The 23,550-nt window shown below is 33.2% G+C and overlaps 1 protein-coding gene across 1 annotated transcript; it reads right to left on the reverse strand.

Moving 5' to 3' along the window:
• Positions 1–20,312: 20,312 nt before the first annotated feature.
• On the reverse strand, positions 20,313–23,489 carry HELRODRAFT_161175 (hypothetical protein; the record flags this gene model as incomplete). The annotated part of the gene is made up of 9 exons (XM_009021125.1): positions 20,313–20,587; positions 20,782–20,846; positions 20,926–21,089; positions 21,154–21,292; positions 21,736–21,946; positions 22,032–22,193; positions 22,345–22,575; positions 22,671–22,757; positions 22,835–23,489. 9 exons carry the CDS (start codon positions 23,487–23,489, stop codon positions 20,313–20,315), a joined length of 1,989 nt encoding a protein of 662 aa, XP_009019373.1.
• Between the last annotated feature and the right edge of the window lie 61 nt (positions 23,490–23,550).

Consider the following 23,550-nt stretch of genomic DNA (forward strand, 5'->3'; position numbering starts at 1 on the left):
CAGGTGGTTTTTGATAGCTCCAGATTGAACGTGCATAGAAAGTCTTCTTGATAGTTTGGTGTCAGTGACTCCGAGATGTTCAGATTTTTGGTGTAAACATTCACCAATTTTGCAATTAAATGAATATATCGGGTGACTTCTATCCAATATTGAATCTGGTACTTAAGTACAGTTATTGTTTTTCATTATCGCGGAGGATGTTTTTTGGTTTGCAAAGTAGATTCGTATTTTAATTTTGTCATTTTCGTTGACAGTTTTTTATTGTTTCGTACTATTCTTTTCATGATTTTTTCATCTTGCTTATTTAAAGGCGGTAGAAATACGTTCTTATTTAAAGTACGATGTTATTTGTATTATGAGCTACATTATTATCGTTTTGTTGACAACACTACATACATACATACATACAAACATACATACGTACGTGCATACATACATACATGCATACATACACACATACATACATACATACATGCATACTTACACACATACATAAATACATACAAACAAACAAACATGCATCACATAAATAAACGTACGTAAGTTCGCACATACAAATCAACCACCAATAAATAAATGAACGTACGGACAAGGTCACATACGTGCATCCAAATATAAACAACAACAGCACAACAACAACAACAACGACAACAACAATGGGTAATTCAAAACATAAAATCACATTTGGTATAAAAAATGTGTTAATGATTGTTTACGATCAACGAAACTCTTCGGATAACTTAACACATTCAAACATAATTTTGCATAGACAAGTAGGTAAAAGTATTTATAAATAAAAACAAATAAACACTAGCATATGAATAAAGTTAGATACATTAATAAACGTTATCAATGTTTAAAACATAAACAAACCAATGAGGAAACACACTCACACACACACTCACACACACACACACACTCACACAAACTCACACGCACATACACAAACTACTCACCTTACGTAAAAACACGTGCGACAGAAACGGACAGACATGAAGAACAGCGCGACCGATGCTTCGACGAATGAATGGATGAGTTGAGCAAACAAAGAATAAGCTTTGGTGGTTGAAGGAGATGGCGATTGAAAGTTTCACGATTGTGTGAAGTCTCATGATTGATTGCCAAACGAAGTGAAGCATAAAAGTAACATCAATGTTAATTGGTGTTTGCTCTCTGGCTATATTTTTCCATTCTCGTCAGCTCTCTTACATTACTTGCCTCTGTTTGCCTGTCGGTGAGTCTGCCTGTGGATTCAATACTGGAGTGCCGTGCATGTGTTTTTGTTTGTTGCTTGTCTTGTTGAGTCTGATGTTGTTGATGTCGTTGCGTAGTTCTTTAATGTTGCTGATGTTGTTTGAGATTTGTTAATGTTGCTGTTGATGTTGTTTGAGATTTGTTAATCTTGTTGTTAATTTTTTTAGATATGTTAATGTTGTTGATGTTGTTCAAGATTGGTTAATGTTGTTGATGTTGTTTTATATATAAGACAACTTGATAATTTTATGATGCTAGCATGTAAAAGATGTTCGGTTATTATGTTGTCACTATTGATTCTGGTTTTAAGAGATTGTCGTTGTTGTATGGCTGTTGAATGATGACGGCTTAAAATAATGATACCAATTTTGTTCGTTTTTAAACGCAAGAATGCACATTAGGGTGGTCACAAGAAATTTTTTTTCAAAATTTTATCGGGGGAACCCCCTAAATTGTGCCACTTGACTAAAAAATGACATTTGTAAAGTTTTAGCTCAATTGGATAATGCTAACCCGTGCCTCATCGAGGTTGAAATTTCGAAAAATTGGAAAATTTTGAAAAAAAAAACGCAGTTTTTGGTTTGTAAAATAAAAACGGTTCACTCTAGAAACAGTATTTCGGTTTTACTTTGTTCATTAATTAGTTTTCTTCAAATGTTACTATGATCACCATTTAGCTACAAGTTATAGTTTCTGACATATTTGCATTGTTACAGATACACATTGAAAAAACGTTGAATTTCTCCATAACACAAAAACACACAATAACTTATTTACTATTACTAACCCGGGTGCTATATGTTGTTTTTATGTATTAATATTAAGATCTTTTGGTTTTTCTACGATTTCTCATTTTTGGTAAGGAGCAGTTGTACATTGGGATGGGAAATTACTTCCAGATATGTTAAATAAAGAAAATGTTGAAAGAGTTGCAGTCTTAATTAGCTGTGGAGAAGAAGAATAGTTAGTTGGAGTTCGCCAATTAGAAAATGGTGCTGGCAGTATAATTGTTAAATCTGTTTATTCAGAACTTGGAAAGTGGAGTGCACTAGACAAGATTCAAGCAATGTCTTTTGACACAACTGCCGTGAATACTGGCCGCATTAAAGGTGCTTGCGTTTTATTAGATCAATTGATGGAGAAAAAATTATTGTATCTTCCATGTTGCCACCACATTTTGGAGGTAGTGTTGAGATCCGTTTTTGATGCTGTGATGGGATAGACTACAGGCCCTCAATCAGATATTTTCAAAAAATTTAAAATTGAATGAAACAACATTGATAAAAAAATTTAAATCAGGAGTTAAAGATAAATGTGTAGCCAGCAAATTGATTAATCCGGGTCAAATTTCAAGTTATCTTCTAGAACAATTAACAGTTCATCATCCAAGGAGCAATTACAAAAAATTGATTAATCTCTGTCTTATATTTTTAGAACGCTTTCCGTCAGAAAACATCTTGTTTGCGGCTCCTGGTGCTTTTCATCACGCAAGGTGGATGGCAAAAGCGATATATTTGTTGAAAATATACCTTTTCAGAGAACAGTTTCAACTGAAAATTTTTGAAAAGCAAGGATTTCATGATATTTGCCTATTTATTATAAATATTTATGTGAAAGTGTGGTTGGATGCCCCGAAACCTGCACTTGCTCCAAACCAAGATTTACAATTGTTAAAATTACAATAAAGTCAATAAATTTATCTCAGATATATCAGTTTCAAAATTTATCAACCACATATGGTACCTCAATCCAGAACAGGCTGTTTTTTCATTATTTGATGATTCATTAAGTAATTGTGTATAAAAGAGAGTGACAACAAAATTAATATCTCAAGCAAATGAGGATGAAGAACTTGATGACTACTGTGATATGAAACCACTAATAAAAATAAATGAAATATCAGAAATATTGGACAAAAATGCGGACCATTTTATTTCATCACAATCAAGTAATTTTTTAAAAAGATTTAATATTAATGATCAATTTTTGCATATCAATCCAGAATTATGGAGTAATAACGAAGCATATTTAAAGAGTAAAAAGTTAGTGGACGGATTAAAAGTTACAAATGATACAGCAGAAAGAGGTGTTAAATTAATAACAGATTACAACTCGTGTATTTCAAAAAAGGAAGATCAAAAACAATATCTTTTGCAAGTAATTGCTGAATGTCGGACAAAATTTCCTGGTTGCTCAAAAGCCTCCTTATCCGAGCCTCTACCTTTTGAACAACGAGTTAAACTAGAAACTTATTTGATGTATATCAACTATAAACAATATAACATGAATAAAAAATGTGTTTATTTGTTAATAATAGTGATTTAGATACAACGGTGTTATTTTAAAAACATTTCTTTATAAACAAATTAAGTTATTGTGTGTTTTTGTGTTATGGAGAAATTCAACGTTTTTTCAATGTGTATCTGTAACAATGCAAATATGTCAGAAACTATAACTTGTAGCTAAATGGTGATCATAGTAACATTTGAAGAAAACTAATTAATGAACAAAGTAAAACCGAAATACTGTTTCTAGAGTGAACCGTTTTTATTTTACAAACCAAAAACTGCGTTTTTTTTTCAAAATTTTCCAATTTTACGAAATTTCAACCTCGATGAGGCACGGGTTAGCATTATCCAATTGAGCTAAAACTTTACAAATGTCATTTTTTAGTCAAGTGGCACAATTTAGGGAGTTCCCCCAATGAGATTTCGATATTTTTTTTTTACATATAGCGTTTTAACCACCCTAATGCACATACCAAACACACACACACACACACACACACAACACGCGCGCGCGCAAACCAAATTTGTCAATTAAAATTTTGGCAATAACTGATTATGAAGTTTTGTGTGGTGAACTGCGTGTAACAAACGCAATATTTTCATACCATCAACCCATCTAACATCACAATATCATTCTTGCCTTCATCACATTCAACATCATTTTACCATTATTACAATCTTCATTACTGGCCAACATGCTGTCATCATCAAACTCATCATGATTTTCATCATCATCGTCGTCGTCATTATCTTCTTTATCATCATTCTCACCATCATCTTCATCAACATCGTCGAAATCGTCATATTCATGACCACCATCATCGGCATTTCACTCCAAACTTGTCCAGTTTTTCTATCATTTGAATTTTTTTAAATTTAATGATTCTCTTTTTCATATTCAAAATAATGAATATAAAATTCAATGAATATGAATACTCATGAATATTCAAAAATAAAATATGAATATCCAAAATAAAACAACTATTATTTCAAGATTACTATCACATCATCATCAACGCCATAAGTGAGGGTAATGATGTTATCGCCATTATGACCATCACCAAAGATTTTTATGTACAACAACCAGTCGAGTCAATACATGATGGCACGCATCGTTTTGATAAACTGCAACAACAACAACAACAACAACATCTTAACAAGCAGTGCAAAAACATGACGTCATCACCCTCAAATTAATTATCAGCCTCATCATCATCACCATCAAAATCATCATCATCATCATAATCATCATCATCACCACCAAAAAAATGATAATCATCATCATCACTACTAAAAAAATAATGATCATCATCATCACTACTAAAAAAATAATAATCATCATCATCACCATCAAAATAATAATCATCATCATCACTACCGAAAGAACATTAATAATCATCAGCACAACCAAAATAATAATAATAATAACCATCATCATCACCATCATCACTAAAATAATCATCATCATCATCATCATCATTATTAAAATAACCATCATCATCATTATCACCATTACTAAAATAACCATCATCATCATCATCACCATTACTAAAATAGCCATCATCATCATCACCATGACCACATAAGGCCAAGCCGCGAGTAGAATGCACCGAAACTCACGCTTCATATCACCCACCATTTTTTTCATTTTTTTTTTCGAATATCATTATCGCCGCTCAATGAACTGGTCATCATTATCATAACGAGCACATCATTATCATCAGCTTCAGTAGCATCCTCATCATCATCATCACAATCATCATCATCACCATCATTTGATCATCATCATCACCATCATTCTTCTATTATCGTTTCAACCATCCTCATCAACATTCTCCCCACATCATCATCACAACCAACGATGAGGACAATTTCCTCACCATCATAATCACCGTCATCATTATCTCCTAGATTTAATTATCGTCATCCTCTTCATTTTCATCACCCTGACATCATCAGCCTGATCTGAAATCTTTTTCATTCGCTATCATCGTCACCAGATGGCTGACTGATTGTCCAATTTTTATAAAAGGTCACTTCTCTGTCCAGTCCAGTCTTCACGAGTTAACATTCTTTAGTTTTTTCAACGAATCATATTTTACATAATCAACAATCACTACTAACTCACTATTTTGGAAACACAAATTTGAAAAACTGTCAAGTGACATCACTTCTGGAATTGCTACAAACAACTCATCGTTATGAACAACAACGCAATCATCACCATAATAGAAAATCAACATCGTCATCATCATCATCATCGATAAAAAAAACCCCATCCAGCAATTATTGAGCAGTATACCTATCTGTATGCTTTTCTAATCTTTTTAATGCGTCTCTCCTGGCGCAGGCAACAGCACATTCACTTCTCAACAATTAGCAACACATGACCAACAAATACGATGACGACGACGACATCATCATTCAGGTAATAACATTTTTAAGTCGTTAACCAGATCAGTGTAATTAAGTCACGGTCTAAATTTCTTCACCAATTTTTTAAAAACAACAAAAGTCGGTTTTAACGGATTTTAAAACCATAAAAATAAAATTGGCAAATAGTTATGTATAGGTGTTATAAAACAGGCTGTACGATCGTACCCATAAATTTGTTACATCTGTTCTTAAATCTGTTGCCATGCGGAAGGTGCAACAACTGTTGCGTCGACACGTGTTGCAACTAATAAACAACAGTTATTATGAAATGATAACATTGTTATTAATGTTAAGGGTAGCAATTCAAGCCAGGCCAACAATATCAACACAATTCTAACAACAACAACAACCACAACAACAACAACAATATCAACAACATCATAAACATAACATTAACAACAATGACATAAACACCTCAACAACAGCAAATAATTGTCCTCATTGAGGTAACAATCAGCGGAACAGTCCTCCATCATCATTAACGTTAATTTTTGATGCTGGCTCCGCACAAGCATTACTGTTACTACACTACATCACACTTCAGTGTATTACATCATAGTACACAACAACACACTTCAGTGTATTACATCATAGTACACAAAAACACACTTCAGTGTATTACATCATAGTATACAACAACACACTTCAGTGTATTACATCATAGTATACAACAACACACTTCAGTGTATTACATCATAGTATACAACAACACACTTCAGTGTATTACATCATAGTACACAACAACACACTCTTTCACAGTAAAATTAAAATTGTATCTACCTGCCGATAGTTCAGCAATCAACATGAACTGAAGCTAACACTGAATGACACATTTTTTTAAATCCATCAATAAGTTAGTTTTGACTTGAAGAGATGAACCGACAGACAGTGGTCAGGACAGGATCCTCTGCAAAAGTGTTTTAATTTCAACTAGATTTCTGAGTGTAAACGAGTGAATTTAAGAATTACAGAAATCTAAAGTCATATAAGCAATGAATGACATGCTCTTCATGCTGGCCTCAAGTAAGGTGTCCTTAGCGGTAATCGTAAAGAAATATCTATTTAGACAGTGCAAAAAGTTATGTAAGCTACAATTATAAAACCAATGAGACCTTTTATAATGGCTGAAATGAAAAAATCTTGCTCGGCAAAAAATCAAATGACTCACAAAAACGAAGACATGCAGCACAAACATTTCAACTGGCACAACAAGCATACTTCATCCATACCGCATACCAAAGCAATAAGAAGAAGATAAGAAGGCAGCAGTGAGCATAAAAGAAAGAACTGAGAGACATAGGCATACGTGTGCATTCATTAGATACAATCGCTTCAACACGCATCATTAGCTCGCAGGCATAACAGTGCAAAATGTACGTTTCAATAAGACTCCATGCAATTTACTAGACGATAATAATTTAAGCGCTCATCTCTTGACAGGATGTGTTCATTGTAGTTAATGTACTTGAGAAACTCTGATCATCTACTCACAATTTTTATGCGGTGTCTGTTGAACATCTGTGTACAAATTCATTCACTCATCCCAAACACATGCATATTTGGAATCGAGGAAGCTGATGTGTGCTCCTGCTCATACAAAGTAGAAGTTTTTAATAACAAAATTCATCAAAATTATTTTCATTTATTCGTTGGCACGATGTTGAACCCTTCAGTTATCTCAATTTAACTTAAGAATCGTCATTCTAACCCTTCCATTCAATCGAGCAATAACGTGCAAACAATACGTGGCTCTGCATATAATTTGAATAACAAGCAAGTAAGCAAGTGTACGTACAGTTGTGCCAACAAACCAGCAACAAGTCATTGAATGCCTTCAAATATATTCTTTCAAACATTCTTATCAATCTCCATCCATCCATCATTCAGCCAATGTTTTTTAGATACGTTACGTTATAAGCGTGCATTTTCAACATTTATACTTTGTAAGCGTGGAACATTTGGAATATGTGCATGATTCGTCGGAGTAACTGCTTGAATGTCGTTGAATGTCTTCATTCCAATGGATAGCAAGCGGCAACCCACAACATCTTCTGATGCAACTCTGGCCGTCCGCACAAACACTTCCTTGATTAGTTCCATGTTGTTCTCTGCGCATCGTACTTCATTAATATTAATCTTACTTGCTTACTGACATCAATTTCATGCTTAATTTCGATGGAGACACTGTCAGTGTTACACATGGAATGAACAAAAAATTATATTACATTTTATAACACACTTCACACATAAACACTCACATAAGCAAGCCCTTAGGAAGAAAATTACGCAAACACACACACACACACACCACATACACACACACACTAACAGAATACAATATTTAACCGCAGACACCAGTAAAACAAATTCACCTTGCGATCGTCACACGAGAGGCCCGACCAATCCAATTGATGATAAAGTTGACATTTCTGAGTTGTTTGTGCATTCTGCTTCATAGCAGCCATGTTGCATCTATCTTCTTTTTTCATTCTTCTAACTTATTCGTCAAGTGCTCAAAGCATCAGTCAATTAACCAGAGTCCATCAATCAATCAATCAGTCTTATTTACTTATTTTCATTTGTATCGATGTCACAAGTTCTATAGTTCAACCGCGAGGTATCCCTTACAACTTTATAGGATGTGCTGTTAAAACATCAGGCTTTGTTGGAGAAAAAAAAGTGGCAATAAAAATTTGAATTAAATGATAGAAACTTTAAAAATTTTTGTAAAGAACGTTGAAAGAATTGAAACATCAATTCATCCCAGCAATTCCTACCACCATCAACTTGAGTGTCATATTTTTCAACCAGCAAAACAACAAAACACTAAACCCAAATTGTATTAAGAGCAGCTCAAGAGCCGCATTATATGTTGTTGCTGCTTTTCCGCTAATTTTGCAACTGAAATATTAACCAACTGTCTACTGCTCAAAACAAAACAAATAACAATAAAATCTTGAGTGACCGATATAAACTTCTGTTTTGTTGCAAATCACTTTTAAACAAGATAAATCATGTTTAAACCAAAATTTATAAATAAGAATGTAATAAGTAAGGTCGCTCTGTTGATTTAACAAATGGAATAAGAACCATTAAATGCATGCGTTGAAAAGAAATGAATAAAAATAGTTTTGTGGCGATATGCAACTCTATCTGAATGTTATTGTGAATGAAATTGAATGAAAAAGAAATCAAATTTATCTTAATAACATCTGAATGAACTTGCTAAATTTAAAATCACAAAAATCTTATAATTAAAACGGACATTGGAACGAACAATAACGAAACGAGCCAAAGCAAAAACAAAAAAAAAACAAAACGAATGATAACGAAACGAATGATAACGAAACGAATGATAACGAAACGAATGATAACGAAACGAATGATAACGAAACGAATGATAACGAAACGAATGATAACGAAACGAATGATAACGAAACAAATCATAACGAAACGAACCTTAACGAAACGAACCTTAACGAAACGAATTATAACGAAACAAATCATAACGAAACGAATCATAACGAAACTTAAGGCAACGAGCCACAAGAAATGTAAAAGGATGAAGATCATAGGTATATATAACAATCAACAAACTTAAAAAATGAAAATGTATCGGTGACGTTAAGGGAACATGAGAGCATAAACTAACATTAACAAATTGAAAGACGTGATCAAAGTTCAGGCACTAAATGAAAAATAACAAACATTCATATAACGACATCAAGAAATTAAATTTCCAGCTCAGAAAAAAAATATTTGCTCAAAATACGACATCACAACAACAACAACAACAATTTAACAACATCAACATCCTGTTAGTGACGTTGAAGCACAACAACAAGATTGTCGGCACAGCAACTGCAATTGTCAAAGTCATCAACAACGCAAGTGTAAAATCTCCATCATTCAAACAGTAAACAAAATCACAAAATGACAAAAAATAACAACAAAGACAGCCTGTGGCGGATCTAGACAACTTCGACGGGGGGGGGTGCCTAAACTTTGAAAATGTTTAAACGACGTTGACCGTGGGGAGGATTTCAAAATGTTTAAAAGGGAGAGATTTCTAAAATATTCATAGGTTGATCGAAAAGATTTCTAAAATATTTATAGGTTGATCGAAAAGATTTCTAAAATATTTATACGTTGAACCGGGAGCAAACATTTTCACAGGGTGGATGGGCCAAGATTACGCTGACAAAATAACAAACAGTATAATACAATAAAAAAAATAACTAGGGGTGCAATATATCAGCGAGTAACTCATCTGAAATGATACCTTTCACGCCGAAATCAGCCGAAGCAGCTCTCATTGACATGCAGCAGAAATTTCTTTTCTTTGTTAAAAAATGCAATTTCTCATGTATTTTACTGGCTGCTTCTACTTTAGTCGCTTATTGTGGATGTTGTTGCAATTGTTGTTAATGCTTTGTAATTGTTGTTGGTGGTGTTGCTATAACTGTTATTGTTTGTGTTGTTGTAATTGTTGTTGTTGGTGTTGTTGATGTGATTTTTAATTAGCCGATATCAAGAGCGTTGTTTTTTTTGCTTTTTGTTATAATTTATTTACTTATATTGTTGCTGTTGTTGTTGTTGGGTCTGTTTGCTAGATTTATTTTTATTATTGTTGTTGTTTTTAAGAATGATGTTGCTGCTATTGTTGTTGCTATGATTATCAATTAACTATACAGCTGCAATGCTAATATAATTGAAATGTTGTTGCACATGTTGGGGTTGTTTCGTCGTTGCTAGTGTGTGTCTAATATAGTGTTGTTTGTATTTCTTGTTGATGTTGCTTTATTTTTAGTGTTAGTATTATTTGCCATGTAGTTTTTGGTGTTGTTGATGTTGTTGGCGTTGTTGATGTTGTTGGTGTATATTGATGTTGTTGATGTTGTTGGTGTATGTTGATGACGTTCAATGAAAATTCTTTGGTTTTAATTTGCAGCTGTTGGAGGTTAAGATGCTCTTTGTTGCTGTAGTCTGTTTGCTGGTTTTTAATTAGTAATTTTTGTTGTTGTGTCGATTGTAATTTTTTAGTTTTCTGGTTATGAGCAGAAGAGCAAAAATGCAAACGGTCAGCAAAAAATAATTATTTTTAAATTTTTTCATTCGCGTTTTTTTACGTTTGCGTCTGTTTGTTAAGCTTCGCGTTTGAGCTACATGGCATGCATGCGTTAGCGTTTTGAAGCGATCATAATGAATCATCCAACTGACTTCCTCTGCCTTGTCGTCATGATGAGTGTTTCAGACTAACTACTGTTCTCGTGTCTTGTGCTTGTTATTTTCTTGTTATTATTTTAAGTATTTTCTGTTTTAACTGAACAAATAATTAAAAAGTAAATTTGGATTTGTTCATTTATTCCGAAAATTTGCTTTGATGTTTCAACCATGATTGATACAAGTTTTTCATCCTAATGCTCTGAATGCATTTTATAAAGGTTTAAATAAATAGAAAACTAGCCTATGATTCAGCGATGATTTTTTTGAGTGAATTATTTTAGTACAATGGTAAGAGAGGTTATATAGTGGAAGCTGTATTCAACTGGCAGACTGTACTTACAAATGTTAATGATGTGTTGATCACGAATGTACGCTTATGCTGTGAGTGTGTCACTTTTGAACTCACAACGAACAAAATTTTTTGTAGTTACCTGTAGATGTTATTTTTGCAAGTTAAAATATAAAGCTAGTTAGTATTTATTCTTCCATAATATTTCTCAATTTTAAACTTAAAAAAATTAACTTTTTGATGCAAGGTTCTAAAGCTAATACATGTCAGCTATATACATGCATCACATACATAAATACATGTACGGTACATGTATGTGTGTATATATTATATTATAGAGATATATTATAATATATTTGTGTGTGTTCACAAGTGGGTGTATGTTTGCCTGTGTATGAATGTATACATGTGGTTATTAATATATGTGTGCATGTAGCATGACGTAGTTGGTTGTAATATGATGCTAATTTGCTAAGTGGTTTTACTTCGATCGCATTTAATGTAGATTATGTTTTTACCGCAGTGGTAGAAAATAAATTTTTGAAAACGAAAAATTTAAAACTGATGAAGACACCAGTGAACTAACTCCATGTGTTCATTTTATGTTGAGTGTGTTGTTTGAAATTGCAACTGCAGCAATTTGCAGCTACTTTCAACGTCACATTAATCAAATTTTCAATGTTTTATCCATCAATTTTTTTAGCGTGCAGTTCGGATGTTTAAAATTCTGAATGCATTGCAAAAATCTTTCTTATTTTGTCAAATTTTGACAGTTTATTCTATGGTAATATGACACATTGTAAGAACGAGCCGTAGGTTGTTGAAAGTTTCTGCTTGATATCAACGTTTAAAAAATTTAAAAATTAACAAAACAGGAAATAACACAATAACGGTGAAAAGTAACACCAAGAACTCAATAGTCGTTCGTTCATTAAATTGTTTACATGTAACATTCAGTTGACAATCTGGAAAGTATTTATTTCGTCGGTAGCATCGTGGTTTCTATCTTAATTTTTTTTATTACCTCACGCAGGGATATGATATATTTACAATGATCGAATTCGTAAAATCAGTTAACTCGAGGTTAAAGAACATTAGATAATTTGGTTCAACCAAATTCGGAAATGCATTTTAAGAAAAATAAACACAGTTGTAATGTGTTTTTTAAACATTCTGAAAAACTCAACAGAAGATTTTTGAAAACATCAAAACATGGAGACATTGAAGCATTGGAACGTTGAGGATTTCAGAGTTAAGTGCAGAAGAGATACTCGGCTCGTGATTAATGATATGAATCCCAACGTACCCAGCTGTTTTAATGTTCCAGATTAGCTGAAACTTTTTGACCAACCACGTGGGTCAAATTAACCAGTACTTATTCTTAAATTTGTCTTTTTCCATTTTTCCATCTAGGACAAAAATCATTTTTAAAATTTTTTAAACTTCTCAAATGAATATGCTTGTTTAATTATAACGCTCTATGAAAAAAATATCAAACCACATAGGCAAGGCATGAATTAGATAACATTCCAAAATAAAATTCAAAACCGCTTCTGAAAATTTGAAAAAATTTGTTGGTGAACATGCCTTGACGTAGTTCAAATAAAAATAAACACATTATTTCTCTGGTAAACAATGATTAATGAAAAATGAGGTTCATATGTTTCTATAAAGTGTTCAGAGTTGAATTTGACTAGTCAATTCTTTGGTTACCTTCAATTTTTTAACCCAATTCTCCAACTTCAAATCTCTCCTTTCTGGAACGCTTCGTAACACTGGAGCATTATATAATAATATTCAAGCAGTCCCTTTGTTATATTTCATTTTTTACTAAGACTAGTTTTTTGTTGAATTTCCATTTTGACTCGTTTCCTCAGCCGGTTGTACTTCATTCCTCTATCTTCGCTGTGTGCCTGGACTTGTCTGCAAGCACAATCTACTTTTTTTAGCCATTATAAAATTTAATTGCAAGATACGTACGTACAGATAAAACAAACTAGTTGTTTGAAACGAAACAAAATTTTTTGAAAATACATTACGACTGCTGCAAAGAACAAGTTTGAATTAAAATGTGCTGACATGACTCAAACGTGAGTGGCTGCATTTTCATTTGCTTGTTTGTTTGTTTGCTCGTTCGTTTGTTCGTTTATTTATTTGTTGTTATGTCCGTAAATTGTAGCTTAAGTGTTTTTGAGCCAAGGAACATAATTTAAGAAAAGCAACAAATAGTTGACGTTGTTTGAAGATGCCATCATCTACCTGCTAAGAAAAGAAACGATGTCTCATTATATGACATTTTTTTGAATAGGGTCTGCGCTTTTGAAAACTTTTTAAAGCAATATAAAGGCTTTTATAATGTTAACATTAATTACACTATATCTTGCGAATGCACATATAAGAAGAACATTGTATGTGTCCTTTTGTATTCTGCGTGTTTTGTTTTTTGTCGAAAGTATGTTCTGTATATAAGTAGGCACGCAATTTAATACCGGTACACAATGTTGCGATGTTGATATGCAATGTGTGTATTTAATGAGTTGTCGTTGTGTGTTTTTGCAGTCTTTAGCATAGCATGTGTGGGTTTGCTGTGTATATTGTTGCTATGTGCTATGTATTGTATGTGTTGTTATGTATTATGCGTGTTGCTATGTATTATATATGATGGTAAACATTTGAGGGAATTGTAATTTATTGCATGTGTTTTTATGCACCGCTCGTGCTGGCATGCTTGTATGTGGTGGGCTATGCACATTGTATGCGTCGGTAGGTATTGTGTACTTTTTGAAACAAGTATGAATGCTGTTTCCTTGTTTATTGGATGTTTGAGCTTGCCGGCAACATTTTTATTGCTTTCGCTTATGCTGCCTTAAAAGCAACTCCATTGAAGTCTCCGCTGGTGGCTGTGGTAGTTGTGGCTGTGGTGGCGGTGGTGGCGGTGATGGCGGTGGCAGCGGTAGTAGAGGGAGTAAGCGTGTTTAAGAAATTGTTGTGGTAGTGGTAGACAGGTTAAAAAACTGTTGACTTCAATGAGTCTGTAGCTGCTGTTGTTGTGTTCAATGTTGATGTTGTTGTACTGACACAATTTATGATGTTCGTGTTGTTGCTACCTCTTCTCAAATGCGATGTTAATGCTTTCAAACCTGTTTGTGACCAGTTTTATTATTTTAAATAATTAATGCCAGATTTAATGTGTAGTTTTTAACAAAATCTATGATGATGATTTTTTAGATGAATTTTTCTAGGTACAGTGTTCTTTTCTAGATTTTTAAATGTGCTGTAATTTAAAAGATTTATGTTTTAAAAATTACTGTCATTGAAATCAGTTGATGTTGTCGTATATTTTTATTATTGTTAATGACATCAATTAGTGTTGTAATTATTATTGATTTAGTTGCTTAATGTCTTTCCTAATAGAGCTAATTGTATTTTGATCTGTACAGTTGCATACGGTCGGTCTTTTAACATAGAATTTTACAGGCAAGCTTCACGTTTAGCTTCAAATTACGACACATATTTCAGCATAGTTTTAAGAGCAAATGCATATTTATCTAAAATATAAAAATGTACAATATATTTCTTTAGCATTTATCTTGGCTTTTCATGAAATTATAATAGTAACGTTTTTAAACCTGAACATTTTAATATGAATCTTTAATAATTAAAATCGTTTATTTTATATTTAATTAAATAAAAATTAGTCAAAATGAATAAGATCGGCAGATCAGTAAAGGTAAGTATTGACACCGACAAGCAAGCAAGCAGGCAGACTGACAAGCAGACAGACAGAAACTGATGAGCAACCCACCAGCTTGCACACAAGCAACTTCTTGATAACATCTGATGACTATTCTTTTCACTTCTATTAATTTATTGTCCGATATTTGAACTGCACACTTTGCTCTCTAGAGAAGATGTGTCATATCCAGTGTTAGTCGTTCTCTGCCTTTCTCTCCTTCTTTCTGCTTATGCCTCTATATGGCAGAGGTGTGCATGTGAACTTGGATGTGTTTGTGTGGAATGGGTGGATGTGTTTGTGTGGATGATTTGGTGGTTTGCATGTCTGCCTGCATGAATGCATGCTTGCTCCAGCAATCCCTGTGATATCTGATGCCTGTTTACGATTTATGTCTTGCTTGGTGCTTTTTTTAATATATTACAATTCTGGCTGCATACATTTGTGTGAAAACATTTCAAAAATATCTAAAAAAAACACTCGATCGTCATAAAGTAATTTATTATGTAGAAATTGTTCACAGCATTTGTTCTAAAATTAGCTTTAATAAATTTACATTCACATTTACAACAATATTTAAAAAATTGAAACACTTGTATTTACACGCGAACGTATGCACTCTCATAGAAACGTTGGAACCTGCTTCCAAATGTTTCCACCTGGCACGACCATGGCACGCATGCGTTGGAAAACATACGTTTTAAGCCGCTAATGGTTCTCCTGATTCAAGATTTCTTTTTCTCCTTATTTCTGATTTTGATATTTTAAGAAAGAAATTTAAAAAAAAATATTGTTTCTTATAAACTTTTGTTTTAAAATATGATTTTTTCAATAATGTCACACAATGATTTATTAGCAGGTAGGTACAACGCGCTAACAACACCAACCTAGCACAGAGAAATGAAATAAATTCACTATCTTGCTGTGGTACATTTCGTGATTTTAAGTTTGCATATCACATTATGGTGATTAACTATTTGAAAACAAGTGCATTCACATTGGCAAAAGTTTGTATAGTAGATACCGTAGATGGGTACAATCTTTTGGAATTGGATTTGTAAAATGTCAACCAAACTTCATCATCGTTATATCAAATACATCATTCATTGTTTTTATTTACGTCGACTCCTAGCATTCAGTGTGCGTGTTCTATACAAAATTAACTTTTACCTTCATCTTAGATAAATTTTCAACTGTGCGAAATGTACGCCACGTTCCAACTGCTTGCAACTATCAGTTGACACAAGTGTTAACCAACATCATCAAATTTGACAGTGTCGTTTCAATTCAAATGATGAAATGAATGATTGTGCACTGTTTCGCTGACACCAATCACATTTTGCCCGCCTCTCCTCCATCTCATTCAATCCATCGCTATTGACAACGTGATGTAGAAATATTAGGCATTTAATAATTTATTATCAGTAGTGTGATAGCTTCACTATTTGTTTTGAAAATGTCTTTTTAAATTATCATTATTTTTTAAAATAATTTTAACAAAACATTTTGCTAAGCATTGTTGGTTGAGACTTTAAAAATTAAGAAAAAAAATCAAATTATTGAATCTTCAGTTTTCGTGGTTCTTTTTTGAATAATAATTTTTGCGCATGTCTTTAACAGTCATGCCTGCTATTAATGTGATTTATCGATCTATAAAGTTTGTTGCATGCAGTGTTTGCTACTTATGAAAAATAATGGTTGGTATGATTTTTCGGCTCGATCTACAAATACACACAAACACAGACACAGACACACACACACACAAACAAACAAACAAACATGCGTAAATATAACGTCTAAACATAACACACGCCTAGATATTTTAAATTAATTTTTCACCATTAAATAAAAAATAGAGTATAAAAATTTGTTAAATTATTTTCAGTATTATGGTGAGTACTTATGTATAGTGGGACAAAATAATTTTAATTTTTGCTCCAAGCTTAACGGAAATCTCTTTACAAATACTTGCGTCTGTGAAAACCATGTTGGTTCTTTTTTGATGTCTAACCAGCAATCAATTCAGGCTATTTTATTCTTCAATATTTGATTATATAATTATATTTTATAAATTTCAAGATTGGAAGTCAGACGTTCATTGTCGCTATCTGTCCAACGATGATGGTTATCAGCCTTCCTCATTTCTCAATATCTCACTAGCACAGAAGCATGCGTTATTTTCCATCTTCCCTCAACTTCCGAGCAAACGCCTTTCGGTTTCGTTTCTTTTCGTTTATGTGTCTTTACAAGTTGATTAGTTATTTGTTTATATGTTATTTTTAATAGACTTATAAATAACTATTATATAACGAGCATGTGATAGTAAATAAAAACAAACAAATTAATTAATGAATTTTTGCACGCATTTTTTGTTGCGACACACACAAAATGAAAAAAATCCGGGAACGAGAAGTTTAAAAGCATTGCAAGCATTAAACAGAGCAAAACATTAAGTACTCCGAGAAGGGATGAAAATTTATCTGGTCTGCGAAGAGAGCAGATGAATAAGCGTGCCATTGCAGGGCTGCAATAAAAAACGAGCGAGCCGAATGCAAAGAAGGAGAAGAAAATAAATGTTCATTTTCAAAAATTAAATTGAAAGTGCACGAGGCATAACGCGCACATGGAATTCATTCTATTCCATTTGACACGCTGCTTGTAGAACAATTCTACTTTTATTCATTCTTTAACTAGGATTTTTATCGAAAAATGTTGGCGTTAAGATCGTCGTAACGTGTATAGATGGGTTTTATTGAATGTTATTATGAATTAAACAACATTTTAATTGCCCAACAACATTATAAGAAAATGCATGCGAATGAGAAAAGAAGCCAACTAGCTGCAAACTTGACTGATATATAATCAAAATAAAGTTTTCTGCAATATGAAACTCATCGATTGAATATTTTATTTGATTAATTTGCGCTTTCGTTCTTCATGTTGCGCCATTTTTTGACTAATTTTCAAAATCATCTACCATTATTTTCTTAAGTCGAATTCTTTGAAACCTATCGCTGAGTTTGAAGAAGAAAGCATTCTGTTGATGAAGTATCAATTGAGAAGTGCGTCCATAATCATTCAAGTTCATTAAATTAAAACATAATATTTAATCTCTTTATATGGTTTTTGTTACTTTACACGGCACGTATAGTCAACAATATTATTTTTGAATTTGGATAAACGTATTTTAAAAAGTAATTTGCAGCACAGATGTTTTATTCATTTTTAAAATTTCTTTTTTTAAATTTAATTTTATTTCAACAAAACTTTCAAATTTATTGAACACTTTCCTTTTTTATATTTTATTAGTCTACTTTTAACAAATGAAACCACTTCTTTGTTAGGATGATTTTTTGTAAAGGCAATATTCCATTAATTGAAAATTTTTCCTGTCCGTTATACGGTCCATAGTTACGATGCATCTCTCGTAAATAAGCATATGTTGCTATGAAACGCTGCAGTGGTTGGTCATAGTAGTGCAGAAGTGACGACCTTGCTAAAACTTTCGTGATGTTTCACTAATGCCAAAGCAGTCACTCGATCCCAGTTTTAACAACAGATGGACGAATTATATCACTCAGTATATGTTTATCAAATCAGTAAATATTTCCCAGCCATTTTTGTCTAAAAGCATCTTTCCAAAATGTTTTAAAATAGTCAACAACGTAGTTATGTCAATTATTTGATGACCAACAATTTGAGAACGAATTTGTTGCATTCTCATGTTGTATGTAGAGGACCAAGAATTTGGAATAACGTTTGAAATAATAATATTACCTGAAATGAAACATCACTTACTATGTTCAAAAAAAATTTAAAATTGTTTTGTTAAATTTTAATGACGGAAGAAATATGTAAAAAAAGATACTGCTTCATTTAATTCAAATTTCTCATTACTTTCTGTTTGGCATACGTTAGTTTGTTTGCATTTGGGTTCAAGCGGCTATGCTAGATGAGCTCTCTATGAGCTTCATAGTAGGGATGCACCGAAGTTCGGCCCCGGCTCCGGCCAAAATCCGGCGTTTTTATCAAATCCGGCCCCGACCGGATTTGATGGCCGGATTTATGGCCGGATTTAAGCGTCTATCGACATTTAAAAATGTTATAAATAGAAAAAAAAATTTCATTGAGTTCAATTAATTTTATGTCAATAAGTTAAAAGCTAAGCATACTTGACACATAATAACAACATCACTAATTGTGAAATGAGCTGGACAATTTTCTTAGTGCTATAACATGGGTTATGCATAAATTATGAGCTGATCTTTGTGTAAAAGAACTTGTGCACGTGTTTATACTATATAATTGTATATGACGGATCATATAGCTACATTATATATATATACATAGAGATACATAAGCGCAAAATTTAAGAACATGGTATGTTAAAGGTTAGGCTAGGCATACATGACACATAATAACAACATCACTAATTGTGAGGTGAGCTGGACAATTTTCTTTGAGCTATAACATGGGTTATGCATAAATTATAAGCTGATCTTTGTGTAAAAGAATTTGTGCACGTGCATACATGACACATAATAACAACATCACTAATTATGAGATGAGCTGGACAATTTTCTTTATGCTATAACATGGGTTATGCATAAAGCTGATCTTTGTGTACAGAATTTGGCGTATCACACAGCTTATTCATATATTTGAATTAATTAACTATTTGCTTGGTGTTATTTTTTGGTGTTCAACATGTGAGTATTTTTTCTAACGTATGTAAAATGGTAACTAACCCGGCCGGTTTTTGAATTTTAAATCCGGCCAAGTCCGGCCCCGGCCGGATTTGAAAAACCTGAATCCGGTGCATCCCTACTTCATAGTCATCCTGGCTTCATTTTTTTAGAGTAAATAAAAGATCCTATCGTATCGTATGTATATACTTTCTATGTTTGTGTGTGTGTGTGTGTGTGACCCATTAGCGCAATAACGCTTGACAGTATTTTGGTAATGTTTTGCTAATGAGAAATTAGCTAACAATTCAAAATGATCTAAAAAAATCAAAAATGGAAGTAAATTGAATAAAAATTATGACTTTGTTACGTAATTATTGTCTTTCAAGATTTGTGGAAGATTATTTTTCAGTGTGAGGAGTAATGTTCATAATATCCAAGTTCTTCAATTCTTCCAACTGCAACCTGCTGAGTTTTCTCCGAGCGAAAATGAAACTCAAGATGTAAAATACGCAAGCGATAATGCGCACACAAACAACACTTCCGTGCATGATGAATCTAAACTTGGAATGGTCGTACGCCAGGCAGGAGCCCACCGCGTCGCTGCATGAAGTCGTTTTCCACAGGATGCAAGTCCAATCTATCATGTGGCCAAATATCAGCGTGAACGGAAAAACTGGAATTATAAGTTTCATTTGTGGATAGCATCCATGAAAGCATATCATTCGTCAATGGTTATTTAATTAAAGATCCAAGATAACGCTTATCAAACAAAGTTAACAAGTGATTACAGCCGACTTGTTAATGATTTTCTATGAGCAGAATTTTATAAAAGTTAAAGTATTTCACAAAAATAATCTCATGTCTTACCTGACACACAGATGATAATGAGCTGCAAGCCCAGTGCCAATGATTTGTCTTCCTCGTCCACAGATCTATTAATCATTCATTTCATTCATTTGTTAAATTAAAGGAAACAAATTTGATTGTGAACCTTTGCGACCTGCAACTTACTTGAGTGTCACATTTGTAAGAGGAACGTTGATTAGGTTGCTAAAAGAACAGAAACAAATCCATCCAATTGTATACAGAATAAGAATGGGAAAACAGGAATTGTCGCAATAGCCACGCCCGGCTGTTTGCTGCACACTGTTTATGCACGAGCAATCCGAGTACATCTGGGCCGGTTCAAATTGAATTTATTTCAAAAACAATTTTTTCTTTATTATAAATTTATTAAACCATAGATCCATTAGTAGCGTAGCTGGAACAACCAGCATGACACGGAGATGCATACCACATGTTGTCGTCCCCACAAACCGGATCGAATGAATCCGAAAGACACGAACAGTTCATGTTACACGTCTGAGTTAGACTAACACTATATGTTTATGATGCAGAGTTAGGTTATTGATTTTTTTTAAATTTGCAAACAAATAAGAATTTTTTCGATAAAAGTAACATTGATAGGCCTCTTAAGTCTTAAAAACTGCTCTAGCGTTTGACAAAACCACCTTCCAGATTTCGCTGAGTTATCATTTTTTGTATAATTCAAATTTTGATTTTACAAAACTTTATAATTTATTAGTTTTAAAGTCTAATATAATTAATATCCGTTCCAGTGATTCGTTCCAGTTTAAAAACTATTTTAAGGACCATAGTTTATTAAAGAATGTCATCAAACGCCTTCAAGCATGTTATGCTGTTAATTTATAGAAACAGTGAGGAAGAATTTTTAAAAACTGATTCTAATATGGAAAAAGACAATCATTACTATTTAACTAAACGTTATTTATCTTGTTATTTTGTTGAAAAATTAATAACCTTTTCGTCATCTCTGAGTAACCGCTTGGAGAGTTAACATTAGGACACTGGAGGAACAGGATGGCAGTCAACACCAAAACACTCCCAAAAGATATTACGCACGAGAAAGCCATATTTTTAGTAACACGAAAATCTGGGGACGGTTTAAATTTTCCAATAACAAATCCTCCAACGGATGAAAATATGCCACCGGCAATTGACGGAACCATAACTGGATGGAAAAATAATTTACATCACTGTCAATAATATAAAAAAAAATCCTGCAAGACATGAAAATAGAATATATTTGATGCAACCTGCAATAATGCTTGCCATCCAAGCAGTCAGCTTGAAGTGCACCTCGACATATTTTGGGAGGTAGTTATAGAAAGGGATGATGAAGCAGTCGAAACAAATTCCTAGTGTCGTCAGCATATAAATTGGATTGCGCAACAACCTTCCCAACGCCAAACCAAAATCTGAAACATTAATTTTTTATCATAATTAATTAATTTTTTTTGAAAATATAATACAAATTACACATTTTAAAACTACTTGACAAAAATTTTCCATCCACATATACAATAACAAAAAATATTTTGCTGAGAAATGAATAAACTTGATTCGTACTTTCAAGATTTTTACCGTGGTACACCTTCGAAGCTGTTTTAGCCGAACTAAATTTATCGTCTAAATTTTGTTCAGACCCCTTTGTGTGATGCTCGAGCTTTTTAGAGTTTTCAAATGTTTGTGGCAAGAAAAATGTAGGAAGAGAAATGATGGTGTTAATGAGAAAACAAATTACAAAGCCGAGCCACCATGCTCCAATCCATTTTGGGTGACTAGGAGTTAAAGAAGTTTCTGTGTCAAACAAATCAATTGCGTTTGTAGTTTTGTATGTTATAGATAATTTAAAATTTGTTAAACAAAAAGTAAATGACAACTTGAATATTAACTTGTTAAGCTTGTGTGCAGAGACAAGAAGACACTTCCTAATGCAGAGGATATGACTGGTGATAGGAAGCGCACGGAGTACATGATACCTGAGCGTCCGAGCAGTTCATAAATTTATTAGTTTAATAACTTTTTTCAATAAAAATATATAAATAAATTTCCAAACCTATCAACTTGGGAGCAACATTGGAAGGCATGTTGTCGTCAAGGAAGGACAACCCGACTGTCCACAAACATGCTCCCGCTGCTCCATGGAACACTTCCGATATGACAAACATCCCGAGGGCCACGTAGTTTGGACCGATGTCCCTCTTATTGTTGTTACTACCCGTGCACAAACTTTCTGAACTTTCGTTAATATTGCGTGATGCATTGCACACTGCTGAGACATAGTTGCGATCAGGTTTTTCAAGGTCGGTCGTAGCTGCAATTTCGTTGATGTTCGAACTGTCTTTGAAAATAAAATGAGTCAACATGTACAAGAGACCACAGAATCCAGTTACCAGCATGCAAACCGCAAACAAACGAACGTGGTGCTTGGAAGTTAGGATGAACGAAACTGTGATGGCGCTACTCATGTAACCGAGGGTTGCAACGATGATGATAATGCTGGATAGTGAACTGGGCAGATTGAAATTATTTTCCAGCGTTGCCAGAATTGTACTCGTATAAGTCCCTTGAACGCCATGCGAGAAGCTGAAAATAAAGTAGAGAACTATAAAAGTCCAGATATTTTTTCGGAGCCCATTAAATAATTGTACGATTCTTTCACCCACGGACAGTGACTGTGGTGTTGAATCTTCATTTTTATTACAATCCATTATTAATCAGTTTAATTATTGTTTAATGAAACACCGGATGGTTTTTCAGAAATTCTTTTTA

The sequence above is a fragment of the Helobdella robusta genome (genome assembly GCF_000326865.2).
Source record: "Helobdella robusta unplaced genomic scaffold HELROscaffold_3, whole genome shotgun sequence".
NCBI classification, from domain to species: Eukaryota; Metazoa; Annelida; class Clitellata; order Rhynchobdellida; family Glossiphoniidae; genus Helobdella; species Helobdella robusta.